Source organism: Paramisgurnus dabryanus, chromosome 12, assembly GCF_030506205.2.
Source record: "Paramisgurnus dabryanus chromosome 12, PD_genome_1.1, whole genome shotgun sequence".
In the NCBI taxonomy this organism is placed as follows: Eukaryota; Metazoa; Chordata; class Actinopteri; order Cypriniformes; family Cobitidae; genus Paramisgurnus; species Paramisgurnus dabryanus.
The window spans coordinates 16,339,026-16,358,752 of record NC_133348.1 but is presented as its reverse complement, the minus strand read 5'-3'; the positions used below and the strand labels follow the sequence as shown (position 1 = coordinate 16,358,752).

The 19,727-nt window shown below is 36.8% G+C and overlaps 1 protein-coding gene across 2 annotated transcripts in view; it reads left to right on the top strand.

Moving 5' to 3' along the window:
* Positions 1–486: 486 nt before the first annotated feature.
* Positions 487–19,727, top strand: part of mboat2b (membrane bound O-acyltransferase domain containing 2b) — a 35,405-nt gene continuing 16,164 nt past the window's right edge. Inside the window, exon 1 of one of the 2 annotated variants that reach the window (XM_065255885.2) lies at positions 487–732. In XM_065255885.2, the coding sequence (XP_065111957.1) occupies positions 649–732 (84 nt within the window). In that variant the 5' untranslated portion in view covers positions 487–648. The other variant, XM_073811420.1, reaches the window with a different exon arrangement.

Genomic DNA, 19,727 nt, shown 5'->3' with positions numbered 1-19,727 from the left:
TCATGTGATCAAATCTGACCAATGAGATGTTTTGTTTGCCCGTTTAAATACTCTCTATTGGCACCTAGTGGATTGGAGAAGTAACATGGATTACCATTTTTAGTTTCTTCTAGGATAAATAAATAAATAAAAATAGCCAAACTATAGTTAAACCACGTTGTCTTCATGTACTTTCCTACAGCTACAACCTTACAAATTATGCTGTGTTATCAAAATAACTAGACACTAATAAATATATAGATTTTTATGCGTTTTAATGTTTTTTTTTTTAATGCTATATTTTCTTATTTTAATGCTTGTCTTCACATAATCAAAATCAAATATTTTAAAATGATCTTAACCCCACTGGTTGAGAAACATCGATAACAGAAAGTTGTCCTGCCCTGTCCTGCCTAGTACCTTTCATCCAATCAGTTCGAGATTTTGCCCTGACGTCACGTGTTATCATTAAGATTCATGAACCAAGTTTACCCATAGTAGGATTTGTAGACTGCTGCGCTGCCTGGGTGTGTTGTTCCGTTTTTTACCAGCAGTGGACAGCAGCAAGCAGCAACAGTCTCTCTCCAGAGGTGGATGTATGTATGTATGTATGTATGTGGGATTGAATCAGTCACAGGGAACCGCACAGAATTAATACAATAGCGAAACATGGCTACTGAGGCGATATCAGCGTGCACCGGATCCAGTTTACTCCAACCCATAAGCGAGATAACCAACCTCCCGTTAGATCAGGTACATGCATGTGAAAGTAGTGTATTTCTCTGTTATTTTCATTTTGTGAAATGAATACTGAAGGTACAAAACCCTCATCACAGCTTTCACTGGCATCCAGGTCCTTCTGCAAATCCTTTGCGGGCTATGGCTAAAAATATTTGGTAAGATTAGACGCTGAATTGGTCATGTTATCCCTTGAGATTGGCAATGTCTTTATGTGCAATGGCATATTTTCGTCGGAGTGGGAATATGTAATGAAATTATTTGCGTGATGAAATTGATGTTGGATTCGTAAATGTGCACATATTAAAATAGATTCATACACGGCCTGGATTATCCTGAATTCACATCATCAAGGATTCAGGAGAGAGAACAAAATGTTAGTATCAGGCTTTTTAGACTGGATGTTGACTGTGTTTTATGCAGTTTGCCACGAAAAGATGTTGTGTGGTTAATGCTAAGTTAACACAGCATCTCAGAAAGAGGCTCGTGTGTTGGATGTCGCCTTTCCAGACCATAGTGAGCTGCCTATCTAGACAGCATTCTAGTCCATTTGGCCATGGTGCTGCTTCTAGCACAGGGAATGGCAGCTTGAATAATTGTGATTGCCATGTTTTGAATCTGTGTTCTGTACGTGGCATCCCCTAAAAAACAAACTAAAAACCTTTAGGTGAAGGTGTCCTCTAATTTTGACCCAAGGCATAGTCCTGACTGTTTTGATGGGTGACATCATTTCATGAACTGGGATATGCTGAGATTGACTTTTTCATTTACATATTGTACCACCCCAATGGAAGTATTTGTTTAAAAGCTTTTCAGTTCAAATTAAGATTAATATACACATTTAAACACATCTATGGATATGTCTTCATTATTTTGTGTTGGATAACGTCGGTGTTGAAATTTGGAAAATGATTGGAATTTTCAGTGGTAAGATTTTATTATATTTTATATTTTTATCGATTAGTCAGGACTGAGCATTGGGAACCTCCACTGACATCCAGCTAAGTAATATAATGTCTAATATGTGTAAGGTTAACATTTTAACCTGTTATAATGATAATTATACTTATTTTTATATGTGAAAGTTTACATTCTTTTGTAGGAGGTTACTTGGCAAGATCTGGAATCATTTTGAAACAAAAAAGAGAAGAAAACAAATATTGTCTTGTATTATTCAACAGGTGAATTTGGAATCAAACTTAGTTAGTTTTAGCCCTAAAACACTTCTGAAATAGGTTTAGTAGAACAGTTAACTTCTGTGGATGGAAGGTGAGAACAGACTGTAATGTGAGCAGCACTCGGCTAGCGTTGTTCCCCGTCTGCCAGACTGCTCCACACGTGCCTAAGAGAGAAAGTCTTTAATGCTTATTGTCTCTTGTGTATTTTGTGGTTGGTGTGGATCAGACACCTTCCCTGATTCTTTCTGTGAAAGGATGTTCTGGTCATTTTGTCCTGTTTTGTACACATCACAGTCACATTGTGGACATGACCATGTGTTTTATGTTATAAGTTTACAGACAGTAATGTATTTCACTGGCTGCAGTATCTTTCTTAAAGATTTACTTTATTTATTGCTTTAATTCATTGACTTTATAAATGCATTATTAAGTTTTGACCTTAAAGGGATAGTTCACCCAAAAATGAAAATTGTCATCATGTACTCACTCTCATGTGAACCCTGTATACATTTCTTTGTTCCAGGAAGATATTTTAAGGAATGTTTGAAATCAAATTTGTAATCAGAAGCCCAACTTCTTTAATTCTATTATGGAAGTCAATTGGGCTTCTGCGTGGTTTCCTTCCAAGAAATATCTTCCTTTGTGTTTATCAGAGCAAATAAATTCATACAGATTTGTAACAACATGAGAATGAGTAAATGATGACAGAATTTTTGAGTGAACTATTTCTTTAACCCCAGTTACTCCCCGGGCTTGCATGGTTAGCCGCCTAGTACTGCAACTTCCCTAACTGGACTTTGAATTGACTTCATGCGCCACTGCAAGAACCAAACGGCGGATGATGTCAAAGTACCTTGGGAGCAATTCGAGAATATATAATTATTCTGATAATAAATAATTCTGATAGCCTAGTGGTTAGAGTGTTGGGCTTGTAACCCAAGAGATGCTGGTTTGAGCCTTATGACTGGTGGGTTGCAACTGTGGTGCCCAATTGCTCCCCAGGCGCTGCCCACTGCTCCGTGTGTGTTTACGACTTGCAGTGGGTGTGTGTTTAATATTCACTGGATGGGTTAAATGCAGTGGTCACATTTCAAGTATGGGTTACCATTAGGGATGCCTAACGATTAATCGTGATGAATCGTTAACAGAATAAAAATGTTTGTTTACATCATATGTGTGTGTGAACTGTGTATAATAACTTTGTATAAATAAATGTACACACATGCATGTATATGTTTTAGAAATGTTTACATGTGTATATACATTTGTATATTTATGTATAATTTATATTATATATAAATATAAATACTTAATATATAAATTTTTTTTTCTTAAAATTATACATGAATGTGTTCATATTTATATATATACATATTTATTATACACAGTTTACACACATATGTGATGTAAACACAAACTTTTATTCTGCTAACGATTAATCGCGATCAATTGTTTAGCATCCCTAGTTACCATACATTGGCAAATACGTCACATTCACTTTTTATTACGTTTCATAGATGAGAAGTCTCATTTCGAATCTTTCTCGTGGTATGTTGACCTCATCGCCTTTTCAGTCTGCAAGTCGAACAAACTTACTTACTAGCAACCAATAATTTGAGTTTGGAGGCGGGACTATCTATTTGTCTGACCATTGGCCCATGGCCAGTGTTGTGCCTGAACGAGTTCATTGAACGAAAGTGTGTCAGATTTCTATAGAGTCTTCCAGGTGAAAACCAAGCAAAAACACCTAAACAGGCCTTAATGTGTAGCAGAAAAAACACCCAATCTGGCAACACCGCCACCAGGCTGCATGCGTCATTAAAACAACACTGACTGATGCTGCTGAAATCCAAATCCCTGCCGCGCCACTCACATAGTTTAACATTAAATAACATCATATTTGTCCTAAATTGTTAACGATTAACATAGGCTTCTTACGCATATTCTGGATCTTGAAATAGACTTTGACTAAGCTCACGCTATTTAACGTGCACTTGTGGTGTGCAATACTTGCGAGTTTTACTACACACGACGCCTTGCAGCGCTTCTCGCCCGGTGTATGACCCCTTGAAGCACCCGGCTAGCCTTTCAAGGTATGTGCAAGCAAATACAAAAATTTAAATTGTAATTGTATTCAGGGATCAGGGATTTATTTTTGATAGGATGGTAGGGGTGGGCGGAATGACCAAAAATCTATTTCACGGAATGAGTCATTTTATTTCACGGAACGGAATATTTCACGGTATACATGTTTTTTTTTGTTTATATTGTTTTTTGATGATAAAAATGTACAGAAATACACCACTCCCTATAGCTTTTAACTAAATGCTCACCACAGTTTTAAAATATGAGCAATTTAAAGTTAATAATGTTAAAGTGAAAATGCCCAGAAGATAACAACAGATAATTCTTGATTAGACAGAATCTTGTTTTTATTGAGTTATTAATTTTATAGACTATTGAAGCTATAGTATGGCTTCATTGTATTTTGTATTTATGCATACATAACATTAAACATATGCAATATGTAAAATGAACAGGTATAAATATATGCAAAAACCTACAGACAGGATAAATACCTGTATATGAGAGAAGAAGCTCTAGATATTATAAATGTGACAGGTGCTATGATGTGATGATCATAAAGTTTGTTTTAAGGTCGTGACGCCCTTTACTTTCTATAAGACCTAAACATTTGCATCTCTTTCTCGTCTTTCCGATCAAATATGTTTGTATAAGCAAATGGCGCGTCAAACTACATCGCTCCAGCAGCGCACGTGTCACTGATATAAACGCGAGTTTTGTCTTAGCTTGCTTAAAGTTCAGAAAACTTTACAACTATTAGCATTATTTGCGAGAAGAACTCTTTATTTGGCGTCGCAGCTCCTTGCGCTTGCCTAGAGAGACCTCTGCACGCGAGAGACCGGCCGGCTGCTGCATGAGGAGAGAGAGCGTGCAAGAGCGAGCAGGACAAGAGTCTTGCTGCGTGACCCGCGGTGGATTCACTGGCACTTATTATAAAAATTACACAAATAACTCGTTCATTTTTTATAAGTGAACTATGGCTACGTTCATACTGCAGTCTGAAACGACCCAATTCTGATTTTTTTGCCCCTATGCGACCTGTATCTGATCTTTTCATGACAGTCTGAACGACACAGATCCGATCTTTTCAAATGTGACCCAGGCCACTTGGGTATGTAGTCCTGAATCCGATACGTATCCGATCTTTTGAAATGCGACCTTCGTCTGAACGGCCAGGCCACATGGATCCGACCCGTACGTCACTGATACGCTACAAACATCATAATTCTGCATTGAAGTAGGCAAGAACGATAAGATAAACAACAACCATGGCCGACGTTGCTAACACTGCTCCACATCATTACATTTTGGCCGTATGGGTGCACACGTTATATGATTTTACATATAACAGCTTTCTCCCAATATATTAATATATAGCATATTATTATAATGCTGCGAATAATATGTGAAGTAGCAGCTTTCAATAAATATTTTTAAAATGCGTTTATAAATCCAACAACCCCTGTGACCGGTCTACACGTCCATAAGAGGTTTCTAGGTTTATAAACCATTGCCTCTTTGTTTCTACATTTAAAAGACAAAGCTGGCAATTCTGGCTATACTTTCGTTCTTTTAATAATTTCTTTATTTTATTTATAAATCACTCTGGGTTATCTGATCTATTTGGCTTGTGTTTTGTTTCCGTGCACTTGAGGCATTTTGCACATTTGTTCTGCACTTTGTTACTTCTAACCTTATTTTATAAAAAAAATGGTATTTATAATAAACGTAAATTCTGATCTAATTTAAGTCTGTAAATTTTGGATTGCTTTTCGTTTGTCGATGTTGCGCTATTGCGTGCTGGCCATGCTTGCGCATGCAATTTAGCCGAACGGGCTAGGTGCTCTGCGTCTCATATTTAGGAGTTCATCAAACTAAACATTAAAAAACGGATGTTTTTCGACGGGTATAAGTTTTTAAAATGTATTTAAAACAGACCGGTTATTTTGTCAAATGTTAAACTACAAAACAGGTAAGCCGTTTCTTTAAATTTCGGTGCTGAAACGGAAAATATCTGCACCAAACCTATATTTATGCCTGACACGACTGTCTTTCTTGTTATTTAATATTAAGTTCGGTGTTCACTTTCAAATGATAGCAAAGAGATTCCTGAAATAAATAATATCATCAGGTCTTTCTGTATCTAAAGTGAATACAGAGATGATCAAAGTCAAAGCAAGGAAGCAGGTATTTGCTAAATAATAACGCGAAGTGTCTATAAAATAATTAATTTCAGTGTTTTTTCTTGTTATAAATTAACGTTTAATGAATTGTATATAAAGCTTAGTTTTTATCATTTACAGTAACAAACAAAAATTATTTGTCATTTCTCATTTGTCGTTTTTTTTTGTCATGACGCGCTAAATCTCCAAATTAAATAAAATTAAATAAAAACACTAAAAAATTAAATAAAAACACTGAATTGTAGCCGGAGTTTCCAAGGCAGGATCCCCTTTGTTATTTTTTTAGGTGTAGTTATCAAAATGTTTTTTGTGTGATGTTCTGTAGATCGTGGCTTTAAAATGATATGAGGAATAATTAAAAAAATGTTACCTTACATTTTACATAAAAAAAAACAGAAGATTGTAATTGTGCTGGCTCCGTTGGGAAAATAACTTTAATATTGCAAAAAGAGCTCCACTGTTGACTACACCGTTGTTGACATCCGTTAGCTTACAAGTGACGTCCTTGACCGTGGAGTACTCTTATGCGCATGCGGGTCACTTCTGGGTCATTTCACGTTCACACAGGAGATCACAAAAGGTCGCATTTTATTGGAAATGTGAACGGCCTTGCAAAAAAATCTAATTTTTTCAAAAAATCGGAATTGAGCATTAAGCCCTGCAGTATGAACGTAGCCTATTTTACATGTTTCTCCGTCACACTCAGTCTAACATGCTGGAGGGCAGAGTTAGCCACGCCCACTTATTTGCATTCCACGGAATAGAAAAATCTGTTACGTCTGACATTTTATTCCGCTGTAACGGAATATACCGTCATACCGCCCAGCCCTATAGGATGGCATGTTAAAGGGATAGTTCGGCCAAAAATTATATCAAACCCATGATTTAATGAACCTCAAGGCTTCAGAGATGCAAATGTTTATAATTTTTAAGACAAACACATTTTCAGTTATTTTAGAAAATATCCTAGATCTTTCAATATAAAGTTATGGTGTCCACTCCTTCAAGTCCAAAAAAATGTGCTTTCATCCTATACAAAAGTATTCCAAAGGGCTCCAGGGGAATTAACAAAGGCCTTCTGAGGGTAATCTGTGCGGTGTATATATCCATTTTTAAAAATGTATAAATGAAAATAACTAGCTTCCAGTAAAGCAGCCATCTTAGTCGTGCATTTTAACAACTGAAAGATCTAAGACATTCTCTAAAATAACTAAAAGTGTTTTTGTCTGAAAAATGATGGACATATGCATCTCGGACATCATGAGGGTAAGTAACTCGTGGGTTTAAAATAATTTTTGGCTGAAGTTCGAACTATCCCTTTAAAGGTCACATTCTTCCTGATCATATTTTTTAAACCCTAGTTAGTGTGTATTGTTGCTATAATAGCATAAATAATACCTGTAAATTGATAAAGTTCACTGCCAGGCGATATATTTTCTTTAACAGAATTCGCCTTTCAAAGCCTACAGCAAACGGCCGGCTTGGACTACAGCCCTCTACTTCCTGCTTTAATGACGTCAGTAGAACGGTTTTTTGACTAAACTCCGCCCACAGGAATAGGTTAGCCGGCAGCTAAACTAACGGCAAGCTAAGCTGCTATCGAATCACAACACACTAAACAAAATACACAATCAGAACTCGTTATGTATTTCTGAAGGAGGGACTTCATAGAACAAGAAAGACATCAGCCCATTTTGAGGACAGTATAAACCGTGGTATACAGATAAGTAAATTGTGTGAAAAATACCAAATTTTTTCCCTGTGAACACATGTTATATTGCGCACTGTAAACACAATCAAAGCTTCAAAAACACAGAAAGAACGGGATCTTTAAAGCAACACCAAAGAGTTTAGGCTCTTTGCTCCCCCTACAGGTTAGAAGCGTAATTGTCCATTACCCACTGTCATAAATACTGAGGCATAGCTGGCTCTGATTGGATTGTAGGTCTGCCGTAAAGCAAGTTTTTGTAGTATTCACTCGGACTACAGGACCACTACCCGACGTTTGGAAACTTCTTTAGTGCGGTTTTGGCCGATAGAGGGCTGCAAAGCGAATGTGAAAGTGCTGTTCACCCTGTTTAGAGTGGATGAACGACTGAAACTGTTTTGGAAGCGTTATTTTAAGGTAAAAAAAACTCTTTGGTGTTGCTTTAACACGTTAGGTGCTCTCTAACCATTTGGCTATGAGTGGTGTTTATTTCTTGTGCTGAAAGAGAGGGGGAAGTGGAATGAGGTATTTCAACTCTACAAAGTGGCATAGTACTTCAAGACCCCAAACAAAGACCCCTGTCTTTATGTATTGTTGTGTGGGCCTCCAAATGCATTAGTCAGCTGTTTTGTACAGCGTGAACTGTGTTACTTTAGCCTGTTTGATAGAGTATTGGGCTTTAACTCATAAATCAAATGAAGTGCTGATCTCAGACCTTTTCTGGCTACATGTGGGTCTTTATACTAAAATGCGTAAAAGTAAAAAAGTAGTCAAATTTGGTTGAAACTCATTTCATGTGCTCTGTGGCACTACTTTAAACCAATGGCTTTATGGTGGACCTCTCTCAACACCCTGATAAGATTCTTTAGTAACCGTAGTCAACGGTAGTCCTGTGGGAGGAGAGTCTCAGGGCTTTATGCTGATTACCTAAGAAGAGAATAGATTTGATGTAGACAATTAAAACAAGACTTGAGACCTAAAACAAGACTTAAAACAAGAATTTACGCACATTCTGCATGTGTAGGCTGTTCAGTGAGTCATATATTTCTTTTGATCCTACAATGACTCATTTGATTTAGAAAATTGCATGATCATTTTTCTTTATTGAGTAATGTAGAACAGTAGGCTCTCTGTGGACCAAGTCTCTCACAAGAAGATGCAAATTAATTTAGCACGTCTCAGGGGAATAGGTATCCAAGTGAGGTACTCTTTAAGAGACTGTGGTTTATCCTACCACTCAGCAGTTTTAGCTCATGTTCTAATGGAAAACAGAGTCCACCAAATTGTATACAACATAACAAAGTAGGGCCATCCATGAATTATGCAACCAAATGATGGCTTGATATCCTCTTAATGTACAGTAAATTCAGGTAGTAGAAACATGACCTTTGGAATAATTTCTGTAGAGTAAGTGACCCTTAATAAGTATGCGTTCATGACGATAAATTCAAGTAGATTGGGAAACTTTTTAAGGCCATGATTGAAAAAGTCCTTTAAGGAAGAAGAATTGAATGAACGATGGTGCACGTACATCACACTGCAAGAGTTTTTACCTAGTTAAAAGAGGTTTACCGAAATTATTAGGATACTGACAGAATTTTTGAAAATGTTGCTTTCATTCGGAAAGGACAGAAAATACTTTTTTTATTTTTCATGTACTTTGAGCTTTTTGCAGTAAAAGACAGTTAAATTTGTTAAATGCCAATGATATGGACATTTGTGAAGATAAGACATTTCAATTGCTGAATAACATTGGCCCTCATTTATCAAAAGTGCGTACACCAAATTTCCAGCGTACACCTTGCGTACACCCAAAACCACGGTGACTTTGAGATTTATCAATATGGACGTTGGCGTACGGCACGCTCAAATCCTACGCCAGCTCAGGAGGTGGTGTACGCACATTTTGAGTTAGTGCAGAAATGCGCAAACACTTCCTAACACCACAAAACGCACTGACAAACTAAAATATATGATATATTATGACCCACTGTAAAAAAACAAAAAACATAGTCATTATAAACTTCAGTGTTTATTTTTATGCAACATGTACTTCAATGTTTAATTTGTGAGACTTTACCAAAGCATTTGATTTGTATGCATATGTATTCCTTCAGTTGAGAGCCTGTTCGCTTTACCTGATGTTTCAGAGCGAGCATGTGAACGGAGCTTAGTGGGAGCGGAGCGTTGAGCGGTGCGGTAATATTACCATCAAAGCGCCTTTCCGAAAATTCCGCTCCCTCAGCACCGCTCGTTGAACCCAGAACGCCCTTTGATAATTTACTAGTTCGAGAATCTGTAAAAACGTCTAGCAATAAGTTATGGAATTCAAGCCTTATACATAAATGTAAAGTAAAAATCAAAGTTAAGATTGAGCAGGAAGAAAAAATTGAAAGGGACTGCGGAGAGACTGTAAAGAGTTAGCAAATATTCTTCCTGGAATCTGAAGCGGCACATTGCAAGAAAGCACAAGGATGTGCTACGAAAACATGGTAATGCAATAAAAGGTAAGCTAGTTACGTACCATTCGATGATAAATAAATACAGATGAGGTGAGGTAAAATGCTTGTGTTGAATGGAGCCGTAAATCCGATCATGATGACATGCGGACAAAATTATGGCCACGAATAATTTTTTATGCTATGGACACTTCTTTTTCTTATTTAGTCTAAAGTATGGCCATAAATTTAGAATTTGTTCCCAATATTCAACAGTTTGTTCCTTGGAATTAATTATTATAATATTTAGAATATTTCGTAGTTACTATTACAATTATTATTACTTCAAATTATGAATTAGCTTAGCTAAAACATGTGGATGTCGTGGAAACAAATTGTTAATTTGAATTATATCCGGAGCTCCGTATCAAACTGGATCTAAAATACAGCTAACAAACAACTGTATGTAAATATAGAACAACACACTACAAAAGTTACTACATCATTTTAAAATATTATATAAAAAAAATTAACTGAACCATTAAGCAGACATAGAATTTAGATGTAGGCAACAGTAAATAATAATAATAATAAATAATTATTCTTCTAAATATCAATTAATAATAAAAATAATAATAAGAATATTACAAATTGTCATCCAATTATTAATGTGTCTTTAATTCCACTCTTTAAACTGCCAAATAAAACAATTTTGTTTCTTTTCACTTCCCCGGATTCTCTTCTTTGCCGTCTTTCGTGTGTCAATGGCGTAAAATGAGGGCGTGGGGGAGGCGGAGACTTGAATTTATATGGGCTTGTTATTCTAATGACGCTCGTTTTCGGCCGCGGCATTTATGAAGGGCAGATATTGCGTACACCTGAATATCAATGGTACGCACAGTTTCATAAATCAGGCGGTGAGAGGAGTGTAAGCATAATCTTACGCCAACATATACGCCCGTTTCTACGCAAGAATGATAAATGAGGGCCATTAACCTTATAATTGCAATTAAAGTGATATAACCTGAACATAAGAGCCTGATAATAAATGCTTATTTTAGGGCTGTCACAATGCTTAAATAATTGATTGTTTGATTTTATCCCAATGATTTCAAATCACCGCAATGATTGCACATCTCTCTAAAAAACACAAGGGGGAGCTGCAGCGCCTGTATAAATGAGACTGTATCAGATGGCGCTCCTTAATTGACATGACAGTGTAACATGATACATTGCAAAGCCATTCAATAGAGTGGAAAAGAAATTAAAGAAATGCTGCAAATCTTTGATAAGTAGTAGGGCTGTGACGATTAATCGTGCAAATGCGCGTTTTCTCAATGATTAAATTTGAATGAATTACGGTGAAATGCCGCCACATCCAAAAGCCAGAGGGCGCTCTCGTGTAGAAACGGCATTTGTGCCACAGAAGTAGTAGCATTACAAACGCTATATACAGGAAACGTCTAAAGGAATATTTATATCGCTATTCTTCAGATTGTTTCAGGTATTTTCATGATAATAAAAAATGTTTTGAATGATTGTGTTTGACGAGTGTTGCTTTTTTAAATTAACATAAACGACTCAAACTCATAGTGATTTTAGATTGATAAGGACTTCCTACTAATCACAGAGCCGTAGTGCTCGCATAAGCTGTGCATGAAACGCAGAATCGAAGCCTTGTGATTCAGAATCGATTTCAGGCAGGTCTTTTTAATGGGGAACACGATGTATCGTCACAGCCCTAATAAGTAGTATGAACTGCCAGGTAAAACATCCATTTCCAAAACAGCAATTTCAAATTTAGGGAAGTGAAGGATGCTATTTTTAAGAATCTGTAAGGGATTTTTTTTTACATGTGGTCCAACACTAATATGACCTTAGTAGACATGGGCCAGTATGAGATTCTGGCGGTATGATAACCGTAAGCAAAAATACCACGGTTTTGCGGTATTGCCATTATAACGTTTATGCCTTTTAAATGATAAAATTCTTTTAAAAATATGTAATTCAAATGTAAACATGAATTCAATTACATGATTTTAATTTTGTGTAAACACAGTTCATACATTGAAAATGGTATCACCGAACATTTTAGTGGTTTTGAAACCTTCACTGTCAGAAATAAAGGTACAAAACTGTACCTTTTCTGTCACTGGGGCTGTACCCTAAGTTTTTGTTTGGTACCTTTACAGGAATACAAACAGAATACAATTTTAGGTAGATTACTGTACCTTAAGGGCCTACTTTGTTAGAAAAAAGTCAAAATATTTACCCTAGCTGTCAGTGGGGCAGCACCCTTTAAAAAGGTAATTGTATGGTCCATTAGGTACAGATATGTAAACATTTAGTACCAATATGTACCTTTGAGATACTAATATGTTATTTTGAGGTACTAATGAGCTTTGGTCCCAGTATGTACCTCTGAGGTACTAAAATGAAATCCTAAGGTGCAAAGCTGTACTTTTCCAAAGGGTACAGCCCCAGTGACAGAAAAGGTACAGTTTTGTACCTTTATTTCTGACAGTGTTGACTTTTTAAAATCTCTGTATACCTTGCAACCGGTAACCGGCCCATGCCGACCTTAGTAGGATTGGCTACTTTTTAAGGCCTGTTCTGGTGTAGTCACTTTATTTTGATTGCATTTTTATTTTCAGTTATTTTTCAGACATTTTATTTAGTTTATTTCTTATGCAGAATTTTCATTTTTTGAAAGATATATTCATTGAATAATTACTTTTAAATATGTGTTATTAATATTTACTGACAGGTACACTGTAAAAAAAATCCGTAGAAATTACAATGTTATTGCAGCTGGGTTGCCGGTAATTTACCGTAGATTTAAATTTATGTTATTTACTGGCAAGAGTTTGTTCAAAGTTAAATAAATTTTAAATATTAACAAGTCTTAATCTTTACAGAATAAAACTATACAATAACAGCCTCATGCAAAGCATTCTGGGAACCAGAAATCATCATCAACCTTTTTCTGTTTTTTGCTTCAGATTTTGTTTCCCAGAATGTTTTGCTTGATGCTGTTTTTTTAGTTTTACTCTGTAAAGACAAAGACTTGTAAATGTTAAATGTTCATTCAACTTTGAACAAAATTTTGCCAGTAAATAACATACATTTAAATCTATGGTAAATTACCGGCAACCCAGCTGCAATTTCTACGGATTTTTTTTACAGTGTAAACCTTGCAAAAGATTTAATTTAAATAATCACAACAATGTGTGAAAATTATTGCATGAACAAACAAGAAATGATAATAATTAAATGCAAAGCAATAAAACGGACAATTAATTGTCATAATCGTCAAAATGTATTAGGCAATTAACCGTCAGCCAAATTTCATTTTCGTGACAGCCCTAGCTCATTTACATAAAAACTTTTTTAGATGCACAGATGCAAAACACAGAGGGTCTATATTTACAGATCTCCATTAAATAAAGATGATTCAAAAGTTGTTTTTCATATTGATCCTTAACCTTTTGAAATCTTATGTTTGTAATGAAACTTTAGCTCAAAATGAGATCTTAAAGTATTTTGGGAAATGTTATTGAAATTCCTCTCGATTTCAAGGCTGTGCATAAAGTTTCCTGCAGAATCCGTCTAAATTTAATAAGAGGATCATCTAATTTATAACTCATGCTAAGTGCAAGCAGGGAGAACTGATATCCGTTCCAGTCAATCCCAACCCATTTCTATGAGAGTATTACCATGTTCCTGCTACAAGAAGACATTCATACGGTTTAATTGTTCAGCCCTCTTACTCCAGTTGTGTTTCATGCTCTTGTTTGTGTGGTCCATCTATTTCCCTTTTGGCTGTAGCATCAAGGGCTTTACTGTTACATAATGGTTATCTTTACCTGCTCGGTTGACAGGCGTGTGAGTGCACCACATGCATTAGCGCCACAGATAAATAATTGAGTGTCTAATGCACTGTTTGCAAAGAGCACTTAGGGCTCAAGAGCGATTTAATCATCATCTAACTGCTCGTGGTGTTATTCCAATGCCATATTCAAGGTCAGACGTTTGGTTAGGCTGATTAATGGGTTAACTGCCACAGCTTTGACTTTTTACCAGTTGATAAAACGTTGGTTCAGTTGAATACACCAATGCATCAGCTTACCATCTGTTCAAAAATATTTTGTGTGTTTTGAACAGAAATGCAGTTCTGTTCTGATAGCATCAGGGAACAAAAAAGCGCATTAATTCTTCACCGAGTTAATCCACACGGCTCCAATAGGTAAATAAAGGTCTTCTGTAGGTAATCGATGCGATTGTGTTAGGGATGCTCATATCAGTTAATTTTCCCGACCGACAACCGTAGCTTCTAAACCGAACATTAACCGTTAACTGATAAGATTTTAATATGAAATTGTCATTGAGTAAAAATACAGTTGACGGTTGTCTGTGAACTAGTAAAAACAAAACATTAAATTTGAACGTGCAAACAGCAGCCACAGATCAACAACAGAACCAGGATTCATACATTATCAGATATTCACGCAACATTACCTTATTAAAAAGCAGGCGATCGGTCCAGTAGATTAATATCCAAAGGACAGATTGTCTCCGTTTCATCTACCACAGTGGTCATTTCTAAAGCAGGACGCTTTTCAGAAAGTTTTGGTTTTGCGTCGTCTTTGGTTTTGCGTCGTGCAAACAGCAGCCACAGATCAACAACAGAACCAGGATTCATACATTATCAGATATTCACGCAACATTACCTTATTAAAAAGCACGCGATCGGTCCAGTAGATTAATATCCAAAGGACAGATTGTCTCCGTTTCATCTACCACAGTGGTCATTTCTAAAGCAGGACGCTTTTCAGAAAGTTTTGGTTTTGCGTCGTCTTTGGTTTTACCTCGTGCAAACAGCAGCCACAGATCAAAAACAGAACCAGGATTCATAAATTATCAGATATTCACGCAACATACCTTGTTAAAAAGCACGCGATCGGTCCAGTGGATTAATATCCAAATGGCAGATTGTCTCCGTTTCATCTACCACAGTGGTCATTTCTAAAGCAGGACGCTTTTCAGAAAGTTTTGGTTTTGGTCGTCTTTCTCCGTTTGTCCAAAAAGAGCTAGATGTTTATGGTTAGGGTCAGAGGCCATCAGTGAACGTCTGTCCGGATGTGCGCAGACGGACCGCGTCATCTTGCGCGGATACGCGCGCGTCTCCGTTCAGCTTCCAAACACGCATACAAATGATTTCTCATACAAATGATTACTTTATCAGACCGTCAGGGCAGCAATCATTTGTGTCATTTACAGGACATTCACAAATTAAAGATAGAAAAGTGGCGAAATGTCTGTCGGCTCATGACGACACACACCATGTATTAACAAATATTTTTATTTTAACTGATAATGTTAATCGGTCATAATTTCTTACCTTCGGTTAACGGTTAAACGGTCAATGTGAACATCCCTAGATTGTGTAAAAATATCCATATTTCAAACTTTTTAAATTGTAATAACTAGCTTCCGGATGGTGCCATCTTGGAAACATTTCATGCAAGAGTTTTAGCGTAATGAGCACTTGTTGCCATGGGTATGTTGCGCAGGCACTTCCGGTGCGTTGATTAACCAAAAATATAAGTGAACTTTATAATTGTTAATGTTATGAAATAAGACAGTCTTGATGACGTATGCAGCTTACTAATTCAAACTCCGGAGGCTACAGTCTTGAGGATTGAGAAACGGACAATATTTTGCCTCATTTTTCCACCCTCCAAGCCAGCGGGTCATCACTGATTTGTGATGTGCACACCACCGCATTGGTTATTACAAGCGTCCCAGCCCTAATGTAGCATTTACACCAGCCGCGGAAGAGGAGGCGAGGGATTTACATGTTAAGTCAATGCAAAGACGCAAATAGGCATCCTGCGGCGCGTTTAGTGCGAATGGCGTGGCGCGAATGATGTGGAATGCACCACGATAACCAATCAGGAGCTTGCTCTAGTAGTGACGTGATTACAGGAAGCAAGCATTGGGCAGAAGAAGCCCTCATATGACGTGAATTTCTCCATGAATGTCTCGCATGACTAGAAGTTCACGTGCGTTTTTGCCGCCTCTTCAGTGTCTGGTGTGAACGAACAGTTACAGGACATTTACTAAAATAACTGAAATGTGGTAAGATATACAGGATATACAGGAATTACCGGAATATTGTAAATGTGCTTGCGTGTGCGTGTTCCAGTGGTTTGCAATAACTTAATGACTTTACTACTTTAAATCTGTATGTATAGTCAACATTTTTAGGTTGATGCAGACAGCAGAGAGACGCTTTCTTTCGCAAAAGAATGTGAAACATATATATTGGTTGTGTAATTTTTAAATATATTTTATTTAAAATTTTAAATAGATTTTACAAACTGAAAGCATTATGGAATCCCATAATATCATTTATCCCATTAAGCAAGTTTTTCACATTTTTCTTCAATATTGTGCAGCCCTAAGCAGATGGTCACATAACATGCTCTCATCCTTGAAAGCTATAAACAGTTTACTATGGGTGAAGGACCCAGTAAACTCCAGACTATATTAAATGCATGAACATTTGCAGTGTGGAAAATGGCTTGTGGTGACCATAATGTGATCTGTGTGTGGTATGTTATAGGTAGTGCATGAAATATATTTAAATTTGCACATTTGTGCTGTATAAAAACACACATTTTATCAATGTATGCACTTTCTGGAAAACAAATGACTTGGCATTGCTTACTAATAGTAAAATTGCTGCATTTCAGTATTCTTTAGATATTGCACAATATTGTTATTTTGTACAATACAGTGAGCGGCTAGGAATGAAAAATCTGCTCTCTAGGACACATTATAGACCATACAGAATAAAAGGTAATTATGTTTTAACTGCATCTCGCAGCTTGGTTTATGATAAAGTTTCATGTGCTTTAATCTCTATAGAAATGCTGAGACAAGAAGGCAAATCAATCAGGCCAAGCGTGTGGCCTCTGACAGCTCAAAAGACTGATGGCTGCAGCGGGCTGCTTTCATTCAGCACCTCCATGTTCTTCTTTATTTTTAGGAGGCCTGTGTCCTAGCAACAGGCTTCTCAAGCATTGCCACAAAAAGCAGAAGATGAACTGCCTTCCTATTGATCAGAAACATAGTATCCATAATTCTGGTGATCTTGTTTTTTCATAGCTGGATTGAAATGAGATGCCACTAAAGAAGTCGCTTTTATCATAAAAATTTAAGCGAAATTCTTCAATTTATTGTCCTTATGCAGTGCTTTATTACAAAACTAAACACATTTTATGGATAATTTTTCTTTTCATGACTTGTTTACACACAATGCTTTTAAACATTTCAAGTTTACATTAATAGTAATCTATTATAAAAAAATATTAAACAACATTAAACCATAATAAATGCTTAACTTAGCACCCTCTTCTATACGTTACATCATAACTATGCTTGCTAGTACCCATTTAATATTTCTATAGTGACATTCACCACCTGAAGAAGTGAAGAGGGCTTTTATTTTCCCTGACTCAGCTGACCTTGATGTATCTTCAGGGCCTTTCTAGCCTTGTCTGATAATTCCCCAGCCCCAGACATGGCACTCTGCCTCCAGTCAACCATCCAGAAAATATCTGATTTATCTGCTGCTTATCAAAATCTGTAGACGGGGCAAATTCCCAGGTGTTTTATCTCCAGCTGGGTGCAATCTGCTTCAACCCGAGCACTACTGTAAGACCTCTACTTTAACGTTCTTAGTAATGACACAGGAGACGAGACACCTGGACATCGAGGAGACTGCCAATGTAATGAGACACATGAAGGATCATTAATTAAAGAGGATGGAGAGAGAGAGGAGGCAAAAGAGGTCCACTTTTCTGTGCGGCTCGTCTCATAGAAGCGGCCACACGTCAACATGTATGCAGAACAGACCTGTTGAGTAATTGATGTGAGGTGAGAGGGTTCAAGGCTGTTTTCTGAGGCCCTGATGTAACTTCTACACCGTTTACTCATCTGCAATATTTTACCATTAGCTGCCAATATACAAGGCAATGTGTGTATTACAGGGTGTTTACACTATTGTTTGAATCCTATAACAAATAATAATAACTATTGGTTGGTTTCTTGTGATGCATTGACTTCAATAGGGTGATTTACATTGCATTGGATTGACATTTTCGGTTTACCAATCAAATAAGGAGAGTCTTTTTTGCAATTCAAGGAACTTCCAGAATGAATCAAATAGGAGTTCACATATTATCTTTGTTAACGGTGATGTCATGGCAGTAGAGGCGGCGCAACTGTAATAAGCTTTCTGCACGAGTCATAAACGCAAATCTTTCTTGTCGTTTATTGGCTGGAACACGCTTGGTATGTTTCCTGGTGGTAGGTTTGGCCACTTTCTTTTTGTTGCAGTTTGCGGAGCCTGGGCTGTCTACAGAGACTGGATTTTTTACAGTGTGTTCAGGGGACAGGCAGCTAGCAGATAGTGAGGAGATGTTTACTGTATGAAACAAAAAAAATGAACGCGTGAATTTGCTTGGAGCACCTTGTAGAAAAGTTGAGAAATTTTCAATTTCTGCTGCAAGCAACATCAGTGGCGTGACACCAACGGATCCAGAATTCAGTTCGCCAACGCATGACGTCACCAATTTAAAGTAAATGAGACGTGTTAAAGGGATAGTTAACCCAAAACTGAAAATTCTGTCATTATTTACTCACTCTCATGTTGTTACAAACCTTTATATATTTCTTGGTTCTGATGAACACAAACGAAGATATTTTGAGGAATGCTTGTAACCAAACCATTCGTGGACCCTATTTACTTCCATAGTATTCTTTTCTAGTGTTCTTTACTTCCTTAGTATTCCTACTATGGAAGTTAATGGGGTCCACGAACGGCAAAGATTTCTCAAAATTTTTCTTTGTGCAGCAGAACAAATACATTTATGCGGGTTTGTAACCACATGAGAGAAAGTAAATGTTGACAAAATGTAAATTTTTGGGGGAACTATCCCTTTAACGCTGATGCTCGGTGTGAATGGAGCGTTACTTTGTTTTGCCCCCGTAGTCCAAAGACATAGGGTTTTAGGTGAATTGGAGATGCCAAATGCCTTTTTCTTCAAATTGTGTGTACATTAACTTGGGTAATAATTAACCAGTTTTTACCAATAATATAGCCATAGATGCTGTAATGCCATTAGTTAATAAATAAATTAAATAATGCAGTAGTCTGCGGTAAATCAGTTTTTGATCCACCTGACAAATTTCTTGCCAGTTGCAGGGCCTATTATTTTGCAATTCTGTTTAGTGTCTATACAATAGTGCACGATATGTTCCGCGCAAGGTTTTCAAGTAAATATTTAATGGGATTATTTTTTTATTGCTTTACTGCAAACACCAAAAAATGGTGTATTTACAAGTGCTA